Below are 26,166 nucleotides of genomic sequence, written 5' to 3' on the forward strand. Positions count from 1 at the left end.
CGGATAATGTAAAGGGTATGCAGTATATAGTATAGCACAATGTAAACAGACTGTAGTTGGAAGCCCTGAATAGTGAAAGTATTACAACATACCACTCAGCAAAGATAAACGCATGCATCCAATAACGCATACACAGATTTTTTTAATTTGTTATTTGAAACTGTGAAGTGTGTTTGGAAAGCTGCTAAATAAGAGGACATGGTAATGAATTATTTAATGTAATTCACAACATATTTTCTTAGTTGTAAGCAAAGTACTGTATTAGACATTGATGAATATAATTCCATTTTCTGGCAAGAATAAATGGGAGTGGCAGAGTAACTTATCAGAACAACATATAATAGTAGATTTTTGGATAGGGCAAATGAAGAAAAGCAGTAGACTACAATTGGTCCTGAAAACTAGTACCAAATACATTTAAGTGAATCATTAAATCTCAGCAATGACAAAATGAAAAAGTTGGACATTCTTTATAGGTAAAATAGCATAGTAGTTAAGAAGGTAGACTTTTGGACCTAGATAGTGCAAATCTGAATCATGATGCCACTGTTTTCTAGATATAGGACTTTATTCAAGTTATTTACTTCTCTTTGTCCCATCTGTAAAATGAGAAAAGTAACACTATCTTGTAGGGCTCTCTTGAGGATCAAATGAATTAATATATGTAAGTGCTAGAGTGTTTACTGGTTTATTAAGCACCTTCTAGGTATTCACTATTAATATTATTATATTATTACTATTATTATAATGATGACTACTATTTTGGCAGGGAAAAAAAGAGAAGAACTTTATTAAGTCAGTCTCGCAAAATGCTTGCTATAGAAAAATAACATTCAGGAAAAAAAAGTCTTGATATTTCTGGACATGAGTTTTTAAAATATAAGATTTCTGTACTTTAAATGTGAGAGTCAAAATTAAGAGATAGTTGATGATTCTTTTAGTTATGGAACATAAGTTGATATCCTCTATATGTTGAATTATTTTTTAAAAAATTAAAATTCCAAGGATATAATCTATGTAGGAAAACCCATTTGGCAAAAAATATAAGAAAAAAATATTTACTCTATAAATGAAGGAAAATAAGCAATCTGCAAACTACTAAGCATAGGACATATCCAGCCCATCACCTGTTTTTGTGAATAAAGTTTTATTGGAATACAGCTATACTCATTCGTTAAGTATTGTCTACAGCTGCTTTTGTGCTATAATAGCAGAGTTGAGGAGTTGCAACAGAGATCACATGGCCCACAAAGCCTAAAATATTTACAATCATGCCCTTTATGGAAAAAATGCTAATTCTTACATTAAATAAATTAGAAGAGGTATTGTAAATTCTGGTAGATTGTTTACAAAATGCTATAGTAATACCTTCTCTTGTGTGTTTGCTCTTGGTTAATCCCCTCCTACACTGACTCTAGGCTTAGTCAGATGACTTGTTTTTGGCCTTGTGTCACAAACAGAGATTTGAAAAGTCCATGCACTTTGGAATTCTCCCAATCGTGTCATTTTTTGGAACTCTGAGACGATGTGAAGAAGCCCGGCTTACCTTTCTTGAGGGGTAAAAACCTCAGCTTAGCCCTCTCCCCAGACCAGCTAGCCCACCAACTGCTAGATGAGTGTGGGCCGTCCTGGACCGTCCAGCCCAAGCCAAATCAGTGCATCCCAAAATAACCCAGGTGACCTGTAGCATCAGGAGAAATTCATGTTTTTTTAGCCACTAAGGTTTTAGGTGGTTTGCTGTATGTTACCTGAAACAAATCAATAATTAACAGAGGAAAAGAATAATTCAGTCCAACTTTTTTTAAATGCTGCATACTTACATTGTAGTTAATGGAATTGTTTTAACCATTAGAACTTCTGAATCCATGCATAATTTAGCTTTTTTTTTTCTGTTTATAAGAGTCAAAGGATAATCAAGAACAATTTAGTAATCTATGAGTCTAATTTACTTTCCTTTATGTTTTCATCAGTTTTAAAACCTGTTCATTTGATGACTTTTTTGGAAATCTTTCAGTTTTTAAAGAGACTTTAAAAAACTATTATACTTCAACATAATTTCCAGGTATAGATAGGTGTCAAATCAGTAATATTTCTGGTTTCTAATTATTTGCTTTGCCTTAGTGAGATTAGAAAAAGGATACGGAGAAGAAATCAGTATTAATAAGGAGTTATGTGAATAAATGCTGCCTCTTCCCAGTATCTTTGATCCCATGCCAAGTGGACATGCAGAATATCTATTTCTCTTTTAAAAAAATATATCTAACATGAAAGTAAAATTTGAGAATTTAGGTAAATTATATCATATTTTGCTTTTTATTTTGCCTTCTATCATAATCACAAATACAGTAATATGATAACTTTAGCAAACTGTGTTAAATATTGTGTCCATTTTTTTCTTCACTCCTTGAATAAATGTTATTTTTAAATCCCAGGAATGATAGTATTAATATATGAATTATTAGGTCATCTCAATGACTAGATTATTTTAATTGCCAACATTTACTTTTATAAATGAGCTGTAAAACATGTAGTGGCTTTTAAAGTATAACTAATATATGTTTTAATTCTTTTTTGGATAGTCTCAGGACAAAACATCAGGAGGTATTAATCCAGAACCTTGTCCAATCTGTGCTCGGCAACTGGGAAAACAGGTGAAATTATAATAAATATTACATACATTTGTAAAATACTTTACAGTCTTCAAAGGCTTTTACATACAACTCGCCCCACCCTCACACTTTGCATGCAAGGCAAATACTACCTCTGTCTGAAAGGTAGGGCCAAAGGTTAACTGACAGGCTTAGTGCCAAATATGTTTGAGCAATGTTTTCCCTTAAGTGATAGGTGAAAACATATTTCTAGAATAGCCCCATCTTTTTCATTAAAGGTGAATAATTTTAAGTATTGTTTCCAGTCGCTTGAGTCTGTCAGTTTACCATGGTTATTTGGTAATTGTACAGAAATATAATACAGAATACACAGATTTACTTAAGTTATGACAAAGGTATAGTAACGTAGTTCTTACTTAACATTATTACTGTCTAATAGTACCAGGATTTAAAGTGCAAATAACAGCAATCCTGAGGGAATTCATATGTGATTTTTAGAAGACTATTATATCAATTAAGTATATTTCTTTGTGAATATTAGTATACAAATGTCTATAAACTTAATGGAACTGTATTAGTTTTCCTCAAAGAGATTCTTATTTTTACTTTATGAAATGTGATTTATGATACTATAAGTTCCTACTTTGTATGATAAATAAATATATGTAATATCAGTATATTCACTGCTTTTCAAATTTTGAAAGGTAAGTCTATTACTATTAAATGAGTAAAAGTGTCCTTGGCACTTTTTTCTATGGAGCTGAGAGTAGAAGCCTAAATATATGAGTTCCATATTCTGACCAGCAATAATCAGAAAGAACATACCTTTTAGTTTCCATGATTCATGGAGAAGATAAGATTTTAAAGGATATTTTATTGATAATAAATCTTTTATTGATAATAAAAGGACAGATTGAGCAGAAGAATAGTAATGTACAGATACAGGCAATTTCTGTTAAAAATCAGTGATAAAAACATTTTGATAAAAATTACTATAAAAAATGGAAAGGATCATGGTGTAAGTAGTTTCTTCTTTGCTTTTAGTTTTGATGAGATTCATGCAACTAGATTGTCTCAGAAATTTTATTATCTTTAACATTTCCATCTCATTTTCTATATAATAAATGCTTTAACGTGAAAATGTAAATCTGCTTATTAATAAGTTGTGTAGAATATATTGAATATGACATTATGTCCAAATTAATGTTGTAGTCAGTCTATTCTGTTACTCTACTGTGAGAGTGCTAAAGAGTAATTTGCATTTTTCCTAAATGCTAAAATGAGAACACCAGCATCTTAAAAAATAATGATGACTGACTATTATCCTCCTATTAGGGTGAACAGAACTAAAGACTATGAAAGCTTAGTCTGGTTGGACTAAAAAATAGTTAGTTTAAAAGTATAACTTAGTTTTTATGACTTAAAGGATATTTATATCATGAAATAGTTAGGAAATGAAATTATGACTCTTCTCCTTTTAATATGTTTATAGATTGGAAGGCATCTTTGATAGCATCTCACTGAGGCATATTCTATGTGTTTTCTTTTTTAGTGGGCAGTACTGACCTGTGGGCACTGTTTCTGTAATGAATGCGTTTCAATTATTATCGAACAGTACAGCGTGGGGTCTCACAGAAGCTCCATTAAGTGTGCCATCTGCCGCCAGACCACATCTCATAAAGAAATCTCGTATGTCTTCACCTCACAGAAAGCCAGCCAGGAAGAGGACATCCCTGTGAAGGTAAAGTCGGTTAAGAACATGTAGATGCATAGTCAGACCAAAATAATAGGAATCAGTATCTGGCAGTGAGAGCATCAAAATCAGAACAAGGCTGGCCCAGTGACTATGGAGCAACCACTGTTGTCTGTCTGTAGATACACTGCCTGAAAGCCTCAGCTTTACCATCTACTCGTTCCTCGTGGGAGGAACACAAGAACGCTTTTTCAAACATAGTTAGTTAGTAATAGTTATGCCCATCGTGGCAAAAAAAGTAACATCTTAGAATTCCAGTCCCTTACTACTTTTGCAATGTTTCTGTCCATTACAAATTGATAGAGCTCTGGTTAAATTCAAGGTTTCTTTTTCTGCATTCTTCCATTCAGCCCTGGGTATCAGGAAAAAAAGATGTGCCCCACCAAATTGAAGGATAAAATAAATTGATTATTGAAGTTAGTGAAGACTATCACAAGAAGGAGGGAGTGCACTTTTAGATGGCCTGGATTGGTATTTCAGAGTCTAGCCAAAACTTCGCTTTATTTTCCTAATATTTTTCCCGTGCTTCATTCAGAACTTTAAGAAATAAGACTATAATTTAAAATCCAAATAGGATCTGTAACAGGACTTTCTGCCTAAGGGGTATTTATTTAATGAGCAGCCTTCACTAGACTTTTTTGTTCTTTGTTTTACTTAAGCATGCTTTTTTTTTTCTCTCTAACCAAACTTAGACAAAGGACAACTCAGTGTATGAGTATAGTAGGGAATATAGGCCAGAAGGAGTGGTTGGGAGAATGGGGCAGCTGGCTCATAAGCAAGAGGTAGTAGAATATTTTTCATTCATTTCTTCTCCTTCTGGGTCCCTGATGCTCTCTGCTCACTTATTTTTCAGGGTTGTATTTTGTGAGTAGAATTAACCACAAGTTGAAACTGCCAGGAGTTAGGCAGTTGTTAGGATGCCCCCTCCTGAGAACACTGGAGTTCCATTAAAGAATACCTAATTGCTATTTATTCCCACTGTCATTTGAGTAAAACCTGAAAATATCAGTCACAGTGCTCTCAAGTGTGTTGAGTGAGGTAAACAGAATCCCGAAGTTGGGATGAACTTTCATTCATTCATTCTTCCTGTACATGTTTACTGGACACATACTGTATGCCAGGCAATGTGCTGGGCCTCACAGATGCAACACACACTCATGAATAAGACAGGTATGATTGCTGCCCTCATGGGCAGCCAGGGGAAGGAGTTTGAGTTGAGGCAGAAAGCACAGACATTAAGCAAATAATTAATGTGATAAGCACTACAAAAGAAAATCAAACCTGGCTTCTCTGAGGGAATGGCAGTTAAGTAGATGTCTAAAGGATGAATGGATCAGCCAACCTGGAGAGAGGGTAAAAGTGATCTTGTCGGGAGGAGGCTGCTAGACCGAAAAAAATCAAACAACCAAAAATCCCAGTATGTGAATAGGTCTGAGACAAGAAGAAACTCAAATGGAACTGAGTAGCTGCGGTATAGAAAATACAAAGGAGAATGGAATGAAATGAGTCTGGAATCCAAAGAGGGGCCAGATATTGAAGAGCCATCTGAGTATCTGAGAATTTTCTTTTCATGTAAAGAAAGCTATTAACATGTTATATGTTATAAGCAGAGGAGTATCATGATCAGACTTGGATTTTTATTAGCAGGAATAAAAAAGACTAGAGTAGAAAAAAAGTTTGGAGAAACCAGTTTAGGAGGCTACAGCAGTAGTGATGGTGGCTTTGATTAGGTTGGTGGCAGTGGAGATGGAAAGAAGTGGATATATTCAGGAGATGTTTGGAGTAGAGTTGATGAGTGAGATACAGTATCGGAGGGGTTGATGAAGAAGGAGATTTCGTAGGTGACCCCTGGTTTCTGATGTGAAAAATCAGGTGGCTAAAAGTACAGTTACTATATAAGGTACTTGGAAGAAGGGTACATTTAGATATACTATATTTGAAGTGCCTAAGACATCCACGTAGAACTTTCCAGCAAAGTGTTAATATGTGGAGCTGGAGAGAGAAAATTCAGAGTCATTGGCATAAGTGATCTTTGAAGCCATGAAAGTGTATGAGCTGGCCTAAGGAAAGAAACATAAAATTTAGCTTCAGATCAGGTCCTGCTGCACTCCATAGCTTTTAAAAAAGTGGAATAAAGGGAGAGGAGCTGAAAAAGGAGACCAAGAAAGAGCAACTAGAGGCATAGGCAGTCCTGGAGAACATGCTGCCAACAGAGGCCACGGAAACTCGGCTTCAAGGAGGAGGCAGTTATCAGCTGTATCCCTTGATGCTGAAGGTGGCTCAACAACAAGATGGACTAATTTGGCTACTGAAGGTCATTGAAAAGGAGCCCTTTCAGTGGAAATGTATTAGCAAAAAGCAGATTGGGAGGGAATGAGAAGTGAACAGGAAATGAATAGGTCAAGAGAGAAAAATAAATTTAGCTGTGAAGTAGAAAAGTGAGTGTTGTAACCAGAAGTGGATATGAAGTGCAGAAAGGCTTTGTGTTTTTTTGTTTTATTCTGTTTAATATAAAAGATTCTTGAGCATGTTTAATCTTCAATAAAGAAGAATAGATTGAAGATATAGGAGAGAAAAAGGATAATGCGTAATCCAAGATTCTTGAAAAGACAGGGAGAGTGTTGATATGTAGAGAGAAAGTAGAGATCTCATTGAAATCGAATAACTAACAGGTGCAGGTTGGGCTGTTGCACCACCAAGCTATAAGGATAGGGGTCCTTATCAGAGAATAGGAGATCTTTTTATTATTATTATTATTGAAATATAGTTGATTTACGATGTTTTGTTGGTTTCAGGAGTACAACACAGTTAATCAGTTATACATATATCCACTTTCTTTTTTTTTTTTAGATTCTTTTCCCATATAGGTCATTACAGAGAACTGAGTAGAGTTCCCTGTGCTATAGAGTAGGTCCTTATTAGTTATCTATTTTATACATAGTAGTGTGTATATGTCAGTCCCAATCTCCCAGTTTATCCCTCCTCTCCCTTCCCACCCCCGGTAACCATAAGTTTGTTTGCTACATTCGTGACTCTGTTTCTGTTTTGTAAGTAAGTTCATTTGTACCATTTTTTAGATTCCACATATAAGCGATATCATATAATATTTGTATTAGTCCTTTCCAGAGGGACAGGTTTTCGGTACTCCAGATGTGACTGTAGAAGTGGGTGACTTAAGCGAGGTGGAGGAGAAAAGGTGGTAGAAGCTGAACCAATGAGATCTGAATGTTGAATAAGTGGTCCAAGTGGACGGTATATAATGTCCGGAGTTAGTATACTTTAACCTATTCACCACACAAAGAACTGCTTTCCTTTTCAGTCCCCCCTCCCCTTTTCCTCCTACTCTTATAGTTTCTTTCTCCTTTTCCTTCCCATAAAAAGTCTTTTATAGCCTTTTCTTCTTCCCTTTTATCTTCTCCTCTGGCCTCAGGCATCCCAAGGGCCACAGATAGCATTCACAGCTAAGCAGGGCTGCTGACCCTTAGGTGAAAGCATTCATCACAGTATGGGGAACGAGCATAAGGAAGAACTGCTGTGTCAGGCTTCATGCAGTAAGGTTTAGGAAGTGATTGCTCTGGCTACCAGTAAACAGCACAGCCTCTATGAAACTGAGTCATTGAGCCCATCAAAGCCAAACACCTGTTCATTTTATGGCAGCTTTCCTAGACACCCAGGAGAGAGATCAGGACAGTTGCGTTTGCTGTCCTGTTGGGACAGGGATATCTGTACAAATTCTGTTTATTATGTTCTGACTTCTTCCTGTCTTTCATGGGTATTGATAAACACATGAATTAATTGAAGTATCTTGTAAAAAAATTAAAAGAATACAGAATTCACTAAAGTTAATTTCTCTTTCTGATGCATAAATACTTACATTTCCTTTCCATTAAATACATGACTGAATATTGTACTTACTATGCAAGCAAGTTTTATCACTTTTCCACATTCTCACATTGCTTCTTGCTACATTAACTTTTGTTTTCTGTCACCATTTCTGTCTGCCACTTCTGCCTTCTCCTGCCTGTCACATTTCTGCCACCTTCTCCTTAAAGCACGTGCTTATTGTTTTCTCACAGACTCTCACTGTACTCTGACCATCTGAAACTATCCCACTAAATGGTCACATCATCTGTCTTGGAGTTGAGGGATATAAAGATGACTCTATATGAATAATGAAGGCATTATTTTGAAATTTTATAAATATTAGTTCATACTATTCCTAAACTTAGGGGTTCTTTTTTATTGTTGGTTATCCAATCCCTGATTTTTATTAAACACTTCTGAGGATTAATTTTTTATTTCATTAAAGTTTTTATCTGAAATGTTTATTTTACTCTAAGCATTCATGTCAAGGCTCTCGGACATAGCAAACAGTGTAATATCATACATGGTGCTTAATCATATAGCTGATCTCTGACAAAAGATATTTGGAGAACATAAATATAGAATTAAATAATATAAGACATTTTTTTCTACTGGTATTTCACAATGTAAGGAATCCTATTGACTGACCATATAAATAAAATGAGTAAAATGTTCATTAGTGGATTAGTGGATGCAAATAAGTTAAAGACTGTATCTGCCCTAACAGCAGTGTGACAGTATTCCTGAATGACCCTTGGAACCTACTGGGCATTTCACAAAGTAAACAAAATTCCCCCTGCAAGTTCTGACAGCTGCCAGGCATTTTAGAGGGTGAAGTAGGCCTCCTGGCAGAACATATGCCCCACGTGGCCTGTTCCCCGTGTCCTCAGTTTGGCTAGGTTTCATACAAAGCATTTTTGTCAGTGGAAACCATGACCCCATAATGGACACAATTCTTATGTCATAAGTTTCTATCCAGGAGAAAATACATGGATATAGCCATAGCAAAGCCTTCCCACCTGTCCCACACACACCACAATGCTTCATCTTCTCAAACTTCTGAGTGTCTAATAATCAAGTGGTCTGCTTTTTAAAATAAAGAATTTTTTCAGGCTCCGTTCCCATAAATTTTAACTCATTAGATCTCGGATCTGGTCCAGGAATCTACATTTTTAACAAGCAAATCTATTGCTAGTAGAGATGTTTTATACAGCCTTTTTGTAGAGAAAAAAAATACTGTATTTCTACATTAAAATTCTCAGAGAAGCCTAGTAATACCATGTGTCATATTCTACTATGTGTAGAATCCTGTTGTTTCCTTTCTGTTTTTCTCTTTTCTTTTTCTTTCTTTTTTTTTTTGACTTTCTGTTCAGTTGATTCAAAGGTGACTTGTGAAGTCTGTCTTCTACTTTCTAAATACAATTAAAATATCTGTGTGGAATAAAACTGTAAAATTCTGACTGAGTTTAAAGTTGACATAAAATAATTTGGTAAATATAATCCACAGTGGTTATATTTAAATATGCTTATCTAAATATTTTCATATAAGATATGTGATATCTTATAATATTAACTGGTAAATTAATATTATGTATAATATAATATTAATGTATAGTGTAACATTAATACATGAATATTAACTGGTAAATTTAGAACACAGTTAAGTGTTTTTGTTAGAAAATGTCATGAATAAATATAATTGCAAAAAACCATTTCTATTCACCAGCCAAGTTAGCTCTTGAACTGTTAGTGAGTCTCATGTTGAAGTTAGCAATAGATTGCAATAAATTGAACATACAGTAAAGACTTCTAAGATATAAACTATAAATTATTTTTATGAACACCTTTACTGTGTGGAGTACAAACTCCATTAACATGTGGAAAAGACATTATTCATGAGGTGAAGACTTTGTTTCATTTGCTACTGTATCCCTATTATCTAGAACAATGCCTGGCATGTAACAGGTACTCAGTGGATGGATGGATGGATGGATGGATGGATGGACAAGTAAACAACTGATTCGTATTTACATAGAATATCCCCAAAAACCTTTGGCTCCAAATAAAATTTTTAACTTTTTTGCAATTACTAACTTTATCTCTTTGAAATAATCATTCAAAGTATTTTAAAGAACAGGATAATATTTTTGTGGCTAAGTGCACTTGTAAAATTTCCCACATAGGCTGCCTGGATGGAGTTTCCATTGAACTTTATTCAAGTAACATGTGAAGAACCCAACCCAGGCATATGCTTGAAAAGTATTCCTACTTTGTGAGATCAATCATACAAGCTGTGTAACTGCACTAAATTGTATCTGTCACTATCAACATGGATTTTTAACATGGTGAACCGGTGCAGACAGAAATAAAACAATGCTAACTGATCTTACTCAGCAGGAACTACTATGGACAGCACAGGCAAATTGAAAGAGTTAGCTCTGCTTCAAAAGGAAAAGTCCAGAATAAAAGTAATGAAAGTCAGAAAGTACTAAGACAGGAAATGACTTCCTCTATACTAAACAATAGGAAACAGATCAAGTTACAAATCAGCAAGGAAACCTAAAGAAAAATCTATGATCTATCATACAACTGATTAGAGATCATAGTTCTTTTGTGGGGGGGCGAGGCAGAGCTAAATTGTGTAAATTTGTCTTTTTTAAAGTGATGTTCTTCAGTTAAATGAATCTTAAAAAAAATCTCTAATCTCAGGATCTTTGATTCTTGTAGTACGTATAAAAGATTGCAAAAAACCAATACAAGTAATAACTGGAAGATTTAAATGTTATCCCTGCTCTGTTTCAGATGTGATTGTCCCATTTCTGACAAGGCTGAAACTTCTTATCCGGGGCAGCTAGCACAGGTTAGGCATCCATTTGACCCTAGAGCAGTGAGAGGTACTGCAGGTATAATAGCATGCAGCACTAGGGTAATGGCATAATTCAGAAGACCAGTTCACTTGTGATAAACACAATCCCAATTGTATCACTAATGTAGTAAGTTTAAAAGGCCCCAGAATTACAAGCCTCCCACCCATTCCCCTAAAACCCTTATTCATCTGTAAGAAATCAGGGTAAACAAAAAGTGTAATATTTTTTAGTAGAAGTAATTTGCACAAAAGAATAAAAATAAATTCAGAATAAAACAAACGGCACACAGTGAAAAGTAATGTTATCCTTCATTCTTCCTTCTTTGCCTATTTCTATTGCCAATTTCTATTTTTAGTTATAGAGATCACCTCTATGACTTTCAGTAATATACATAAATTTTGTTTCTTGAAGTACTAGCTGTAGACAGTATCTGCTGAGAGTCCTCACTTCAAAATAGGAGGAAATTAGTGCATCTATTCTTCCTTCATTCTTTCTTTTCCCTTCCACATTCTAATTTTTGTTATAGTATCATTTTTATATTATAATGTTTATATTTTCATGTTTTGTTATCTAATTGTAGATGTGACTTTCATATCTGGAAAAAAAATCAGTAAATGGTGTGTACAATATTATACTATAAATATTTTTCATTATAGAACCAAGCAGAGTGATTGAAGTCATGCAGAAAGGAATGTAATCCTAATCCTCTCTCATTTAAACTTTGCTTTTCAAGGAAGAATCTTCTGAGTACCCCAGTGTAGTAGAAGTTCTCATTTTTTTTGCTAGCTTCCTTTATTTCTGTGTCAACCTTATCTGGCACCATTATTCATGTAATCCTCATTCTACAATTCTTTTTTCACTGTGATCTACTGTATCAAGAAATTTTAACATGATAAGCATGTGAACGGAAAATCAGAGTTTCTGCACTTCTGAAAATGACTTCATTCTGCCTTCACTTTAGAGTCATAAGTGACTGGCAACCCCCATACTGTAAGACATTATTTGACATGTTTTATATATATTAGTGTGTATGTATTTCATATGTATGGAATATATATAATATATAAACATATATACTAATATATCATATATTAATATATTATAAAGATACATTAAAGATAATATATAAATATATAGTATCTATAAAATTCCTAAAGATTTAGTCTGCCTGTTGACATAAAGTAGCCTATAAACATGAATATTCTGTCTGATGTTTGATGAAAAATAAGACTCAGTACATTCATCGTCTCCGTTGTGTTGACTTTTTTCTGATGTTCTTCAGAACACAGTGGCCACTTTAGCCCTTAATTCTGCCAGTGGAGCTGAGCATGACCATGAGAATCCATATATATTACAAAGAAAAAGGAGTGGGAGAGCAATGTGGACAGATTAGGCAAACAGAGAAAATAAAAGGGACCAAAGGAAGAAGGACTAGACTGGTGAAGAAGCGATATAATGGGTAACAAACCGTTGGTTCAGAGTCATGGATTGCCAAGCCCTGCTTCAGAGTTCCCAGTTTTCAACAATAACTTTCCAGTCATAGAGAGCACTATTTTATAGTAGAAGTAGTGCTTTGCTGCTACACTTGGGAGGTGTCATAACTGTTCTCCTTCCTTTCCTTCCTTCCCTAAATAAGGAGTCTCAACAGATAGAAAATAGATGTGAAGGGAATAGGGTGAAGCTAGCTACAGTATGTTTTCTATGCTATACTCATGGATTTTTCCTATCGTTCCCTCCTCTTTCCCCAATAACAAGACTTCAGAGAAAAAAGCAGTACCTCACTCTAAGGTGCATTGGTAAAATATTTAGACTTATTTTGGAGGAAAGGGGTTGATCAAAGTCTAAATCAAATACTACTTGATTGCTTTATTAGAATTCTTCTTCTCCTGAATATACAATAGAAACAAAACTGAATTTTCCATCCTTTTAACACATTTAACAGCTTTTAACTCAAAGTTTAGGTTCTCAGATTTTAACAAGAGCCTGGAAATGTGTAGCTGCTTATTCCAATCAAGTTTAAATCTATGATAAAAATAAGTTAGTTGCACCTATTTAGCGCAGATAAGAGGTTATGAGACATTTCTGATTTCTAGTTATGCTATTAGACAAACTCTAGGCCAGATTTCATGAGAAATTCTTCGTTGGCCTTTATTGCTAATGGATCTCTACTGATTTTTCATTGCCTTGACTGCCTGAATGGTCTGGAGCTTTTAACTTTGTACTTAATTTTCCAGAAAGGGAAAGACCTATATGTGTAGCTTTGAGATCTAGTTTGGTTTTGTTCATTAAATTACAAGCAAGGGAGCAAAGATCTTCATAAAGAACATTTTGTAAGATTCTTTTGTTGTAAAGAAGGAAAATCTCATCCTTTTCCTTCAGTGTTAACTGTTATAATGCTCTTGGCTACTTACCTCATGAGAGGAAGAGCAGGAGAGGCACTAACTGGATCTGAGTGGTAGCACTTTATATGTCTCCTTTCATAGTTCCCTAGTTGGCCTTAGAGAGAACTAGTGCCTCAGAGAGAACAGCCACAAAGATACAGTCAAGGGCGGGCAGAAGACAGATGATAGGTCTTCATTCCAAAGTTGGGCCTTGGTCTTCGATGTTTCAGAAATATGAAGAAAAACCAAGCATTAATCATAGAGTAGGGTTGGTAGATATACATGTGGAAAAACTGAAGGGACTACCAAGAAAGGATAGAAATGAGGAAAGGGACAGGAACTTCGGAAGAGGGCAGAGCTGCTTATAATTAAATCCAACTCTATCAACCTAATATATTATGAAATGATCTAGCAGTTTTGGGGGATTTCTCTTCCCATGCACCCCCCTCCATAATTCCAGCCTAACTTTGCCTCTGTGTGTTTGCTGATACAGCTAAAACATAAACTGGGTTGGATTGAGGCTACCAGTGTACCTGTCTTGAGAATATTCATACTCAGTTAACACCTTGCACAGGGATGGACTGATATCTGTTTCCTCATCCATATCTTTTTTGCTTTTTCTGTGATCCTCTCTTATATAGATATAACCCATCTCCTTCCTGTTTTAATCTTTTTAACAAAGTGAATATTTCTTTTCTGTAGCAGTGACCACATTGAGTAGTCATCTCAGAAACTGGCAGATCTGAGCCAAAGTTCATTTATGTATTTGAGATAGAAAGAAACATTAAAAAGAACAGTAGAATGTGCATAATGCTTATTAAGATGGTATAATAAAGCATTCACTTAAATCACTTGCAGGCCAGCCCAGCAGTATAAAACCATCCTTTGCTTTTCTCCATATTCTGTAACATGCATTAGACTGTATGTATTTGGGAATAAGGGAGTATCTTTTCATCATTGTATATTCAGTGCCTAGTGTAGTTCTTGTCATTTATGTGCACAGAAAGTTTTTGTTGAATGATTTGAATAATCAAACGTGAACTTACCTGAAATGCTAGAAGGTTTGAGTGACCTCTTTGATCCCTTTTATTACTCTGCTCTTAGACCAACCATGGTCTTTTCAGTATTATTTGGGGACTTTTGCTTTTTACTTGGAAGTGTAAAAACACAAGCAGAAGAGAGAAAAAAAGCTAAGAATAAGGGCCTATTGTGGTAGTTATCTCTGATTCTAAAGATTGGAAATAAAAGTCCACAGGGTTTGCTGACTTTATTAACCTCTCCTATCACTGTTGATAGGTAGGGAGAAAAATGAGTGTTGATAGACCAGAATGAGATGGCACCACCCTCCAATTGGTAGGTTCTTTTTAGACCAGTTCCAGTGAATTTCATTACACAGTACTAACCCAAAATCCACCTCAGGTCTGCTTTGTGTTAGGTTAAATCTGCTCGTCTCTCAAGACTGCTCTTGTCTGAGTCTCTCTAGCTTTTATAATTTTATAATCTCAATTATAAAAGAGATTAATTGCAAGATTTGATTTGCCTGTTGTTAATCATTCTGAATGACCAAAAAAATATGAGAGTTTTTAATTGTATTCTAACCTGCTTTTATTTTTATTTTGTTTATTCATTGTTTTACTCAGGTGTGTTTGGGATTGAGAAGCCTAAACATACATATTAAAATTTTTTACATTAAGTAAACTGGTTGAGTATATACTATTTACAAAGGACCATGCTAGGCTCTAGGTGATATAAAAGTAAATGCCATTTGGTCCTTGTTTTCAAACAAATATCAACTGATAAATGACAGGAATATACTGTACTCTGAGATATGATATAATATATGAAATCATACTAGGTAGAATCATGGCAGGGCAATTAATTGAGGAAAAAGCTATTCTTCTCCAAATAAAATCTCTCATCTTTCCCTTATGAAAGACAAATTTAAATGTCAAACAAACACAGAAAAGTCTAATAAAGTAATAAAGTCAAAGAATACTTAGTTTTTAAATCCACATATCATTCATCAAGCATTTGTGAGTTACTAAAGCTAATATAATATAGCACTTTTGCTTACATTACTGCATTTAATACAATTAAATGTGAACTACATATAGAAAGTTAGGAAAATATTTACAACATAAATTTAACATGTACAGTATATGAGAGGTCTTACAAACCAGTTTTTCTTTAACTTTTGACCAACAGTTCCACATTAATATGCCTTTCCAACAAAAATATGTGCACAGGTACCCAAAGCTATAAGTATAAGCATAGTCACTGAAGTATTGTTTGTAAGAACAAAAAAGAATGAAATCAACCTAAATATATATTAATAAACAAATATTTAATAAATTGTTGTATCCTAAATATTGTGCAGCCATTGAGGTGAGGTATATATAGAGGTCCTACATGGTTAAGATTGCCAAGATACAATGTTAAATATAAAGGCCAATGTTATAAAACACATTTAAAACTATTTGTGGGGTGTGTGTGCGTTTTTATAGAGGCTTCTAAAATGCCCAAGAAGGTCTAACAGAATAAATGCCAAATTCTTAGTGGTGTTTAGAAAGAGTAAGGCATAAAATAATAGACTTAAATTTTTTAATCCTAAACTTCTATTAACTTAGTTGTCCAATGAACATACATTGCTTTTTTGTAATTTTTTATAAGTTATCCAAGGACTTCCCTGTCAGTCCAGTGGTTAAGACTCCGTGCTTCCACTGCAGGGGGCACGGGTTGGACGGGTTGGATCCCTGGTCGGGGAACTAAGATCCCACATGCCGTGTGTGAGGCCAAAAAAAAAAGTTATCCAAAAAGTGTTTGTGCTGTATGTAGCAAATAGGACAGAAACCAGATCCTTATTTAACTTCTATTCAGTTTTTCTCCTACATTTTACTGCCTTTCTTTTTAGAAAGATCAGTAATGCTTTTTAGATTGGTAATCCTTCACTGTCTAGGGCATTAACTTTTCATTTAGCAACACATTATGAATTTTTATTAAAATAGACTCACGGGCTTCCCTGGTGGCGCAGTGGTCGAGAATCTGCCTGCTAATGCAGGGGACACGGGTTCGTGCCCTGGTCTGGGAAGATCCCACATGCCGCGGAGCAACTAGGCCCGTGAGCCACAACTGCTGAGCCTGCGCGTCTGGAGCCTGTGCTCCGCAACAAGAGAGGCTGCGACGGTGAGAGGCCCGCGCACCGCGATGAAGAGTGGCCCCCGCTTGCCGCAACTGGAGAAAGCCCTAGCACAGAAACGAAGACCCAACATAGCAATCAATCAATCAATAAATCTTTAAAAAAAATAAAATAAAATAAAATAGACTCACAAAGGCAGTGTATTTTCAACACAGCATCTTGTAACTTGAAGCAACATTTGTAATGATAATTTATGATAATTTAAATGTCTTCAAGTAGTCTAAAATGTGAAATCTTTGGGAGAATCTGCTTTAACACATTGGTCTAACATAAGGATTATGCATTTTGGCTTTGTTTTCAAAAATTGTGTAAGGCATGCCTGCTCAAACCAAGGACCACAGATATATATGAGCCACCCTCTTCTTTCTTCAATTTTCTCATTCTCAATAGCCACTTTCTGTCCATCTGGAAGAAAAGCGTATTAAGGCCATCTCACTCCCCATGTAGCTTTCTGCCAAGCAGAGCTTTGGATTTCCAGACTTCCTTATTGTTCTTCTTTCATAGTAGGAAGTAACTGGACTGGGACCAAATGGTTCAGAATTGTAGCATTTGGAAGGGATCACTGAGAGCTACCACTGAAGTGGCCAAATTTTGATAAAAGGGAATATTCTAGTCTTTTCCTTCATAGAGTTAACACTCCGGTTTGGAATGTTGCTTATAAAAGACTATTCTGTTTTCTTTTGAAATTTTTGTAAGAAGCAGCTTAATTGATAGAAGCATTCATAGTTATCCTGGTATTTCACTTGAAAATATCTTTGAAAATGAGACCTTGCAAGGAACATGGAAGTTTCTGTCTAAACTACTAAATGATCACATTATGCTAATTTCCTGTTTTCTCTTATTTGAGATAATTTTGCTCTTATTTAAGATAATTTTTAGATTGAAGTAGGTCCCTTATACTTTTTAACCTTTCAAGTATAATTGAAAGTCTGCATATCCAGAGAAATAGATGTAGATCCAGGATTTTAATACGAGAATTTTTAAATTTCTCCCATAATTCTTTGTTGGTAACTTTAAAATTAGTAAAGCTTTCTTCCTTGTTTTGTTTATATTTTTACCTTTGAGTGTCTCCTTGTGTAAAAGTAGTAAGGGGGTGTGATTTGAGGAGAAGAGCAGTATGGGAATATTTTTACTTCTTTTTGGTTAGATCTGCCCCCCTTGTAGGATAATCTCTGTCATTGTTGTGCTCATATTTAATGTCTCTGAAAGATAATAAGTTATTGGGTGTCTACTATTTGCCAACTATTGGGCCAAACGCTTTGTATTCGTTTTCTCATTTAACCATCACAGCAACCTTTGGAAATAGATGTAATTATCATCCCTGCTTGACAGATAAGAAAACTAAGGCTTAGAAAAGTTAGAATCTATATAACTAAGTTGCTGTACTGGCAGTTGAATTTCGATTTATCTCACTCAAAATCTCATGCCCTTAATCTCCGTGTCATACCATCTCCCAGAGCATTCCAGGAGGAAGACTTTCTCAGTGAAGGCTACAAAAACACTTGCTTTATTTCTTCATTTTCTTATTTCTTCACTTTTTCTCATTTTCATACTCTTATCCTGGAAATGGTCATGGAAAGTACAAAAAGCACTCTTTCAGTGTTTATCTAGCTTTGTATAAATCTGCTTCCGTCCAAGTGGACATCATTTGTACCTCTGTCATTGTAGTGCCCTAGTAAGAAAGAATTCTTTGTGGATTAGATTCTTTACTATTTGCTTACTTTGGAGTTTTGATTCATTATATTCTGAACATTTTCAATGCCATAATATATGAAATGAAGAGTGTTTTTAATATAAATTCTGCTTATCTAAAGTAACAAAATTTTGTAACTACAAAACGCAGCCACTTAACTAAAAAATCTTATCTTAGGGTCATATCACTGTATGACTTTCTGGTGTGCATTTTTATATTTGATTCTCTCAGGGTGTAAATCCGTAACTTGTACAGTTTGAGGCTAAAGAAAATTTCCAGCAGATACAAAATGAAAAAGGATGAACACATATGTACCTATCATATAGTTTTGATAATAAGTGTTTTATGTTAGTTTTCCATTCCACTGTTAACCAGATTTTATTTGGTAATAATGTGTTTTCTTCTTTATGTTCAAAGGGCAGCCATTCTACAAAAGTGGAAGCTGTGGTCAGAACTCTGATGAGAATCCAGCTGAGAGATCCAGGGGCTAAAGCACTTGTTTTCTCAACGGTACAATCAACATTTTCATCCTCATTGTTAACTCGGAGTGGCTTTCTGTTTCAAATCAGTTTATATCTGAGAAATAATTGTTAATGTTTGCCAAAATATAATTGAGATTTAGAATTACTGATAGATTTCTCTATGTTAGATTTTTTTTCTATGTCCATTGGATAGAATTATTTTTAGAGAAATTTGATGATGCTTCACAAGGCAATTCCTATAGCTACATTTCATGTTTTTATATTAATTTTACTTAGGGATTTTCTTATATTAATATTTTTAAATTGGAATCTCTAACCTTTAAAGTCATTTCACAGATGAACTTGGTTAAGGAAAAGAAAATTAAAATAACCTATTGAATAAAAGGTATTGAGTAAAACTTCTAGTTTTCATCTTTGGAAGATAATTAACCACGTCCATTAAGTACTCTGTAATTTGTTTTCTGTTGTTTATGTTTATCATAATTCATTTACTGAAGATGCTCATTTTTTTTACCCTATCTTTAACCAGCATTTGATACAAAAAAATCTTTCAGGATAGAACAAAATATATTAATGGTATTATACTTGAAGATTTTGTTTTTGTTTACTTAATTCTGAGGTATAAAGGATATTTTGGTTTAGTCACTTTTCAAATTTTTTTTATATGAAAGCTGTTTGTAAATATTTATTTTCCTATTGTTTTATGTGTTCTTAGTGGCAAGATGTATTAGACATTATTTCAAAAGCTCTCACTGATAACAGCATGGAATTTGCACAGATCAGTCATGTTAAGACATTTCAGGTATGTCAAAAGACTTTACTTATGTCTTTTTGGAGTGGATTCAGTTGCAAATTGAAACTGCTCTTAACTAGCTTACTTGCATTTATTGTCTTGTGTCGTATAAACCACAAAAACATGGTTTGAGTTCTTGATTAACTATAAAATGAACATTTAAAGGCAAAGTAAAGAAATTGCATTTATTTTCCATCTATTCAGTTATACCCATAGCAAACCATATTTAAAGATCTTCTGATTTGAGGTCTGTTTCTTTAATATAGGAAGAGATGGCTGTGGTGCACCTCTTGAATGGACAGAGGCCTCATGCCCCTGGGATTAAGTTCTAAAATCACTGCATTAGGCAAACTGCGTATGGTTAAACTATGCTTACATCACACTCAGCAGAATGACAGGTGCACACCTAAGTGACAAACACCAAAAATAACACCAAGAGAAAATTTAGTAGATTCATGTCTCTTACCTCACACTCACTCTTGCACATTCTTTCTCTCACTCTCTTTTTCCTCTAAGCTCATATAGTTTAATTTGCATACATCACATACATGTATCTTGTGATTCCATTATATATCATAAAGAACAAGAGAGGTTATGTGACACTTTTTTTCATAAAATCAAGCAATAAGTTTATGTTTTCTAAAATGGGTAATTTTACATTTAATTTTCTTAGTCACTACATTTCACAATGACCTGGATACCGTTAGGCATTTTAACATGAGCTGCATATAATATACTGCTCTTATTTTTAACTATCCAGCTAAAATTTAAATGTACCTTTCTTTTTTAGGAGAACCTTTCAGCATTTAAACATGATCCCCAAATCAATATTTTGCTGCTGCCCCTGCACACAGGTTCTAATGGATTAACTATCATCGAAGCAACTCATGTTCTCTTGGTGGAGCCCATATTGAACCCTGCCCATGAGCTTCAGGCCATAGGAAGGGTGCATCGGATTGGACAAACAAAGTAAGGGCTAAAGTTAACATCAGTAATATTTGCTCCAGTTTCTAAGATACAGATCAGCATTTAAACTCTTCATTTATGTTCATCATAACCTATTCATTTTTAGTTACTTCCTTATGTATTAAATTTTCAAGTGTTATTAGATGACCAGAAGACATTTTGAGATTTCCAACCCTCCCTCCTCCAAGCAGCAAACCCCCAAATTCTCCCAGATTTTTGTCTCCTCCTTCAGAAACTACCCTGATCATTTCATCAAAACAGCTTCTTAAAATACTTAAGACAACTACTAAGTTGAAGGCATCTATCATAACTTTGAGAAGAATTGACTTTTGATTGGCTAAAGTAGCCTCCATTTAAAAGAAGGTATATTTCGTACATGACTGAAAACAAATAGCTTTTTTAAATTTTTTTTTTGTTTTTTTTTAAATTAATTTATTTATTTTTGGCTGTGTTGGGTCTTCGTCTCTGTGCGAGGGCCCTCTCTAGTTGCGGCAAGCGGGGGCCACTCCTCATCACGGTGCGCGGGCCTCTCACTATCGCAGCCTCTCCTGTTGTGGAGCACAGGCTCCAGACGCGCAGGCTCAGTAGTTGTGGTTCACGGGACCAGTTGCTCCGCGGCATGTGGGATCCTCCCAGACCAGGGGTCGAACCCGTGTCCCCCGCACCAGCAGGCAGACTCTCAACCACTGCGCCACCAGGGAAGCCCTAAATAGCTTTTTTATAAATTCTTCCCCTTAGGAAAATACAGCCTTCCAGGTCCACTCTAAGAGACAATTAGTTTAGTTTAAGGCACAAAGTAATCCTAATAGTAGATATTATGTAGTATGTACTACTTTTATTCAAATATCAGAATGGACAATTATCCTTTATAAGGCCTCTCAGATGTATTACCTCCTGGATGTTAGATGCTTTGAATTTTTTTTTTTTAAATGCATCCATACTAAGCTCTCATTTAATAAATATTGATTGAATACTTACTATATGTCAGGCATTATGCTAAATACTGAAGATTCAAATTGAATAAGACATAATTTGTTTCCCCAAGGAGATCACTATGTGGTACAGGAAACATGATTTAACATATTATAGTAGAGTGTGAGAAAATATAATAGAAGTACTGTGGTAACAAAAGAAGGGAGTGATCTCTTGTGCCCTAGAGAGTCAGGAAAGGCTTCATTAGATTGACTCTTAAAGGAATAATTATTCCAAAGTTGGGCTAGAAAAGGGTGCTCATACAGCCAGAGTTGCCTGTGCAGAAACACAGAGGAAATAAATAACATGATATTTCTAGGGACCCTAAGAAGTGAAATTGCTGGAGTATAAAGTATGTGGAGAGGAGTGGCAGGAGACGAGGTCTTGTATGCCATACTCAGGAACATGGCCTGCTTTGTAAGCAGTGGCTGGGAGAGCAAATGATGACTTTTAACTTTAAGCAAGAAAGAGACATGTTCATCAGGCAAAATATGGCAAAGTAATATAATTGTAATAAATGCAAGCTTGTTCTAAAGTACTACCAAGTAGCATTTAAAACGTAGTTATGTCTTACTGGGTTATTGCTTTCTGTTTGGTTTGGGTTTTTGGCGGTGGGGTGGGGAGAGCAGGGAGTTGGGTTTTTTGCTTTTTGGTTTTGTCCTATATCTTTAAACATTGAGTTCTTATCATTATTTTCTAAAGCACACAGTGGACTCATCCCAGATGTAAGGCCACAAGTCTAAAAAGGCCACTCAACACTGTTTAACAATCCTACTATGCTTCCCTAGTAAATAGATTTTTCTACTTTCTGAGGAGGCTCTCTTAAGTCTCCTGTATCTTCCTCCTCCCCTTTGAGGACGATCTTGCCTCATTCAGAGAAAACAGATACAGTCAGATTAGAAGTACCTCACCTTTCCATCACCAGCTTGAACAGTCTACCTGCATCAATACCCACATAGTTCATTCAGTAAGTTTTCATTGAGCTCCTCCTGTGTGCCAAGCACTGTTCTAAGTACTTGAGATGCCCTCACAGAACTTAAATTCTAGTTGTAGGGGGTTGGTAGAGAGATAGATGGTAAACAATAAACATAATAAGTAAAATATATACTATGCTAGGAGCAGGGTAAGGAGGATTAAGAGTGCAGGTGGCTGGGCAGGAAGGCATGGAAGTTCTTATGAAGAAGGTAACAGCTGAACAAAGAAATGTGAAATGAGATAAAAAAGAGAGAAGGTCATGCAGATACCTGCCATCTCTGCCTCCACTTTCTGCCTAATAGTCCGTCCTCCACACAGCAGCCAAAAGGACTTCTAAAGTATAGCCAAGAATAATTCGAATCATGCATTAAACCCACTGATGGCAAGAATCCAAATTTTTGCCATGTCCTACGAGACCCTGTGTGATTTGACCTCCCTGCCCTTTGTTTACAATATGCTTTGGCCATGCTAGCCTTCTCTCTGCCCCTCAGACATTTTCAGCTTGGGCCAAGCACGTTCTCTTCCCAGGACTTTGCGTTTATTCACTGCTGCTTCTATCTGGATGCTCCTCCCACGCCTCCTTTGCTTATTAGCCGTCTCATCCCCACCAGTCGTGCTTCAGGTCCTGTGTCAGCCTCCTCATGTCCTTGTCTGCACCTGAAAATACCTTATTTTGTGTGTGTTTATTGTGTGTCTCCCCTCAATAGGTATTTGTTCATTCAGATTAAATCATTTGTTGTATTCACTGTTGACCATTGCCCCCGCCAGCACCTGGATTAGTCCCTGCCACGGTAGATACCAACTGACTGACGAATATAACATATAACATATGAAGTTTGTTTGTTCTAATTTGTTTTAAGGTGTTTTTAAACTTATAATTGTTATGTACCTTCTAGACCCACTATTGTACACAGATTCTTAATTAAAGCAACAATAGAAGAAAGAATGCAAGCAATGCTGAAAACTGCCGAGAGGAGGTAGGTAACAGTTTACTTCAAGTGGACAGGAGAAGTTTTCCTGTTCATAAAAGGTTGTATACGTGTGTAGAACTTCTTCACCTAGATGACCACTTAGTCAACCAAAAGATATAAGTGCAAATGCTTTTTAAAAACAAGGTATGAAATTTTACCTCTCCAGAATTTCCCCGTTAGTACTTTGGGCATTCTATATTTGACTTAATTTATTAATAGGGATTGTAATATATAAAAATATTTAAACTGTCCTACTATTAAAGAAACTTCATTTCAGAGCTAGTATACTTTGAACCACCCATGTGTATTGGGGCGGGGGGGGGGGGGGTGGAGGGAGGAACTATCCTACATTTCTTTGCCACACTGGATTACTTTTTAAATGGAATCTATCTTTATGCCCAACCTAAAAGCTTTAGTCTGATAGCTGTAACATGAAATTTAGAGCGCTGCTTGATACATCACACTGGTTAGTCACATGCAGGTAGAAAGGTCTGGACTTAAAACTAGGCTGGTAATTGTGGCATTAATTTCAAAGGCAGAACAGAAGCAGAGAGACCAGAACAGCCTTAATTTTGAAAACTTAAGTTTGGAATCATAAAACTTCCTAACATTTATTTCCTAATTTATTTTCTTTAAAGTCATTTTGAAACATAAACTAATACCTAACTGAATCCTTGTGAGATAGGTATGATTGGAAGATACACTCAGAAGAGATGATTGCCTTAGAAGGGATTGTTTCCACAGAGGTACTTTGCAGAGCAAAGAAGCCATTGGAAACCAGAAATTTTCTTTCATTGGTGGTCTGTGGGAAAGAAAGGCTACCACAAGAGCTTTTTGCCTCAAACATGAAGGCTTTTTGTTAGTGGTGTTTCCATGTGTCACAGAATTCAGTGCTTATATTTAAGCTGCCTCAATAAAACAGCAATTAAAAGAGCTGTTGAATTGTTCTTGAAACAAATGAACTTTGGATCCTAAGAAGGTAAGTTGTAAGGTGAGAGCTTTAGTACTAGCTGGCAGGGGTTTTGTCTCTTTGTTTTATTAATTGTGCAGAGAAAGACATTTTATGACCAAGTTTGAAAATGGTATATAGAAATCTTCACTAATTTTAACAAGTTGTAATAATGATCCCATTGCCTACTTTCTTCCAGGAGTTTCTTATGACTCAATTACAAAAACTTAGAACAAGTATGTTCTTATATAAGAATATAATATTATTGTACTATTATGTCTTATATTATTATTATAAGACCAGACAGTATATAAAGACAAATATAATAATTTATTCCTTGGGGTTTCTTTCTGATTCTGCTCACTTGCAAAATCCTGCAGTCACACAAACCCATCAGCGAAACATTCCGAGGCCTCTGTTTTGACCGTGGCTGATCTGGCAGACCTATTTACCAAAGAAACTGAAGACCTCGAATGAAGTACACTTGATTCAATCCACAGACTTTAATGTGTTTTAAATTTTTCATAGTTTATAGAATAAAGTTATAAGTTAAACAGTCCAATAGATGTCAGTAAACAGTGTTCTTAGTTGAATGAATTTATTTCTTTTTCAGTTGTACAGTGTCCTAGTAGTTATTGAGTCCTTTCCAATATACTGTTTCCACAATAGCCTATAAAGATTTTTAATTTTACACTCCCAATAAAATATTTATTTTTGTTCCCAAGAGTACCTCTATCTGAGGGAATTAAGAGAGGTAATGTGTACTTTTCTTTTGGTAAGATCAGTCTTAAAAAGAATTAGAATAACAGAGTAAGTCAACTAGTCGAGTTGTACATGACTTGGTATACTCTACCAACTAGATCTCATTTTTGAAAGAGCCTTCAGTATCTTTAGCACATGATTCACCAATATCTTATTAGTGATATTTCTAAAAGATGGTGAATTATGTTAGCTCCTAGTTCTTTGAGTAGATATAGACTGTAACTCCATAAATAGTAACTTTAGAGTAATGCAACTCCTAACAATAAGTTAATATTAGGCAATTATTTCTTTTCTCTGTATCTTGCCACTAAAAATCAAAACACTGCACACTTTAAGTATTTCTATTCTATGTTAAGTATTATCAGTGTAAGCAGTTAACTTTAGCCTTTCTAAGTGTATTGATGTTTATTACTTTCCTTAAAATTATCTAAACTGCTTTCTCTACTTTTAATTTGTCTTACTGAGTTTTTACCTGTTTTAAGATTGATGTATCTGTAAATATTGCAATGTTTATAATTTCAGTTCTTATCATTATAACATGGCAATATGGCAGGGGTTTTTTTATCGCTATTATACTAATGTCCTGGGTTCTTTTCCTTTCCCATGTTCTTGTGTAACTAGACTTTTAACCACTAATATCTAAATTTATGATAGGATTTGTTATTTCATTCCACTAGTACTTTCCTCAAGGACTAGTATTTGATCTTTGGAACAAGAGAATGTCATATTCACATAAGCAAATAATTGCAAGTGATAATAACCTAGTGTTTCTTCTTCTGTGAAGAATTAATGGACTTTGAAATTGCTAAATAAGGAGTAGCTTGTTGTATCCTAGCCATTTGATGTAATACAGATGTTCTTGATTTGTTTTCTTTGAGCCTTCAGAGTTTTAGATGACCCTCAGGACTCATTAGCTCCTACTTAGTTGCCCAG

General features: G+C 35.1%; 1 protein-coding gene across 4 annotated transcripts in view; it reads left to right on the plus strand.

The window, feature by feature from the left end:
- SHPRH (SNF2 histone linker PHD RING helicase) overlaps positions 1–25,623 on the plus strand; it is an 85,571-nt gene extending 59,948 nt beyond the window's left edge. For all 4 annotated transcript variants that reach the window (XM_059941047.1, XM_059941048.1, XM_059941049.1 and 1 more), the window contains 7 exons: positions 2,580–2,651; positions 4,162–4,350; positions 18,781–18,873; positions 19,561–19,647; positions 20,429–20,607; positions 23,448–23,528; positions 24,852–25,623. In XM_059941047.1, coding sequence (XP_059797030.1) covers positions 2,580–2,651; positions 4,162–4,350; positions 18,781–18,873; positions 19,561–19,647; positions 20,429–20,607; positions 23,448–23,528; positions 24,852–24,948 — 798 coding nt within the window. In that variant the 3' untranslated portion in view covers positions 24,949–25,623. The remainder of the gene's footprint in view (positions 1–2,579; positions 2,652–4,161; positions 4,351–18,780; positions 18,874–19,560; positions 19,648–20,428; positions 20,608–23,447; positions 23,529–24,851) is intronic.
- Positions 25,624–26,166: the final 543 nt, after the last annotated feature.

This window comes from Balaenoptera ricei, chromosome 12 (genome assembly GCF_028023285.1).
Source record: "Balaenoptera ricei isolate mBalRic1 chromosome 12, mBalRic1.hap2, whole genome shotgun sequence".
NCBI classification, from domain to species: Eukaryota; Metazoa; Chordata; class Mammalia; order Artiodactyla; family Balaenopteridae; genus Balaenoptera; species Balaenoptera ricei.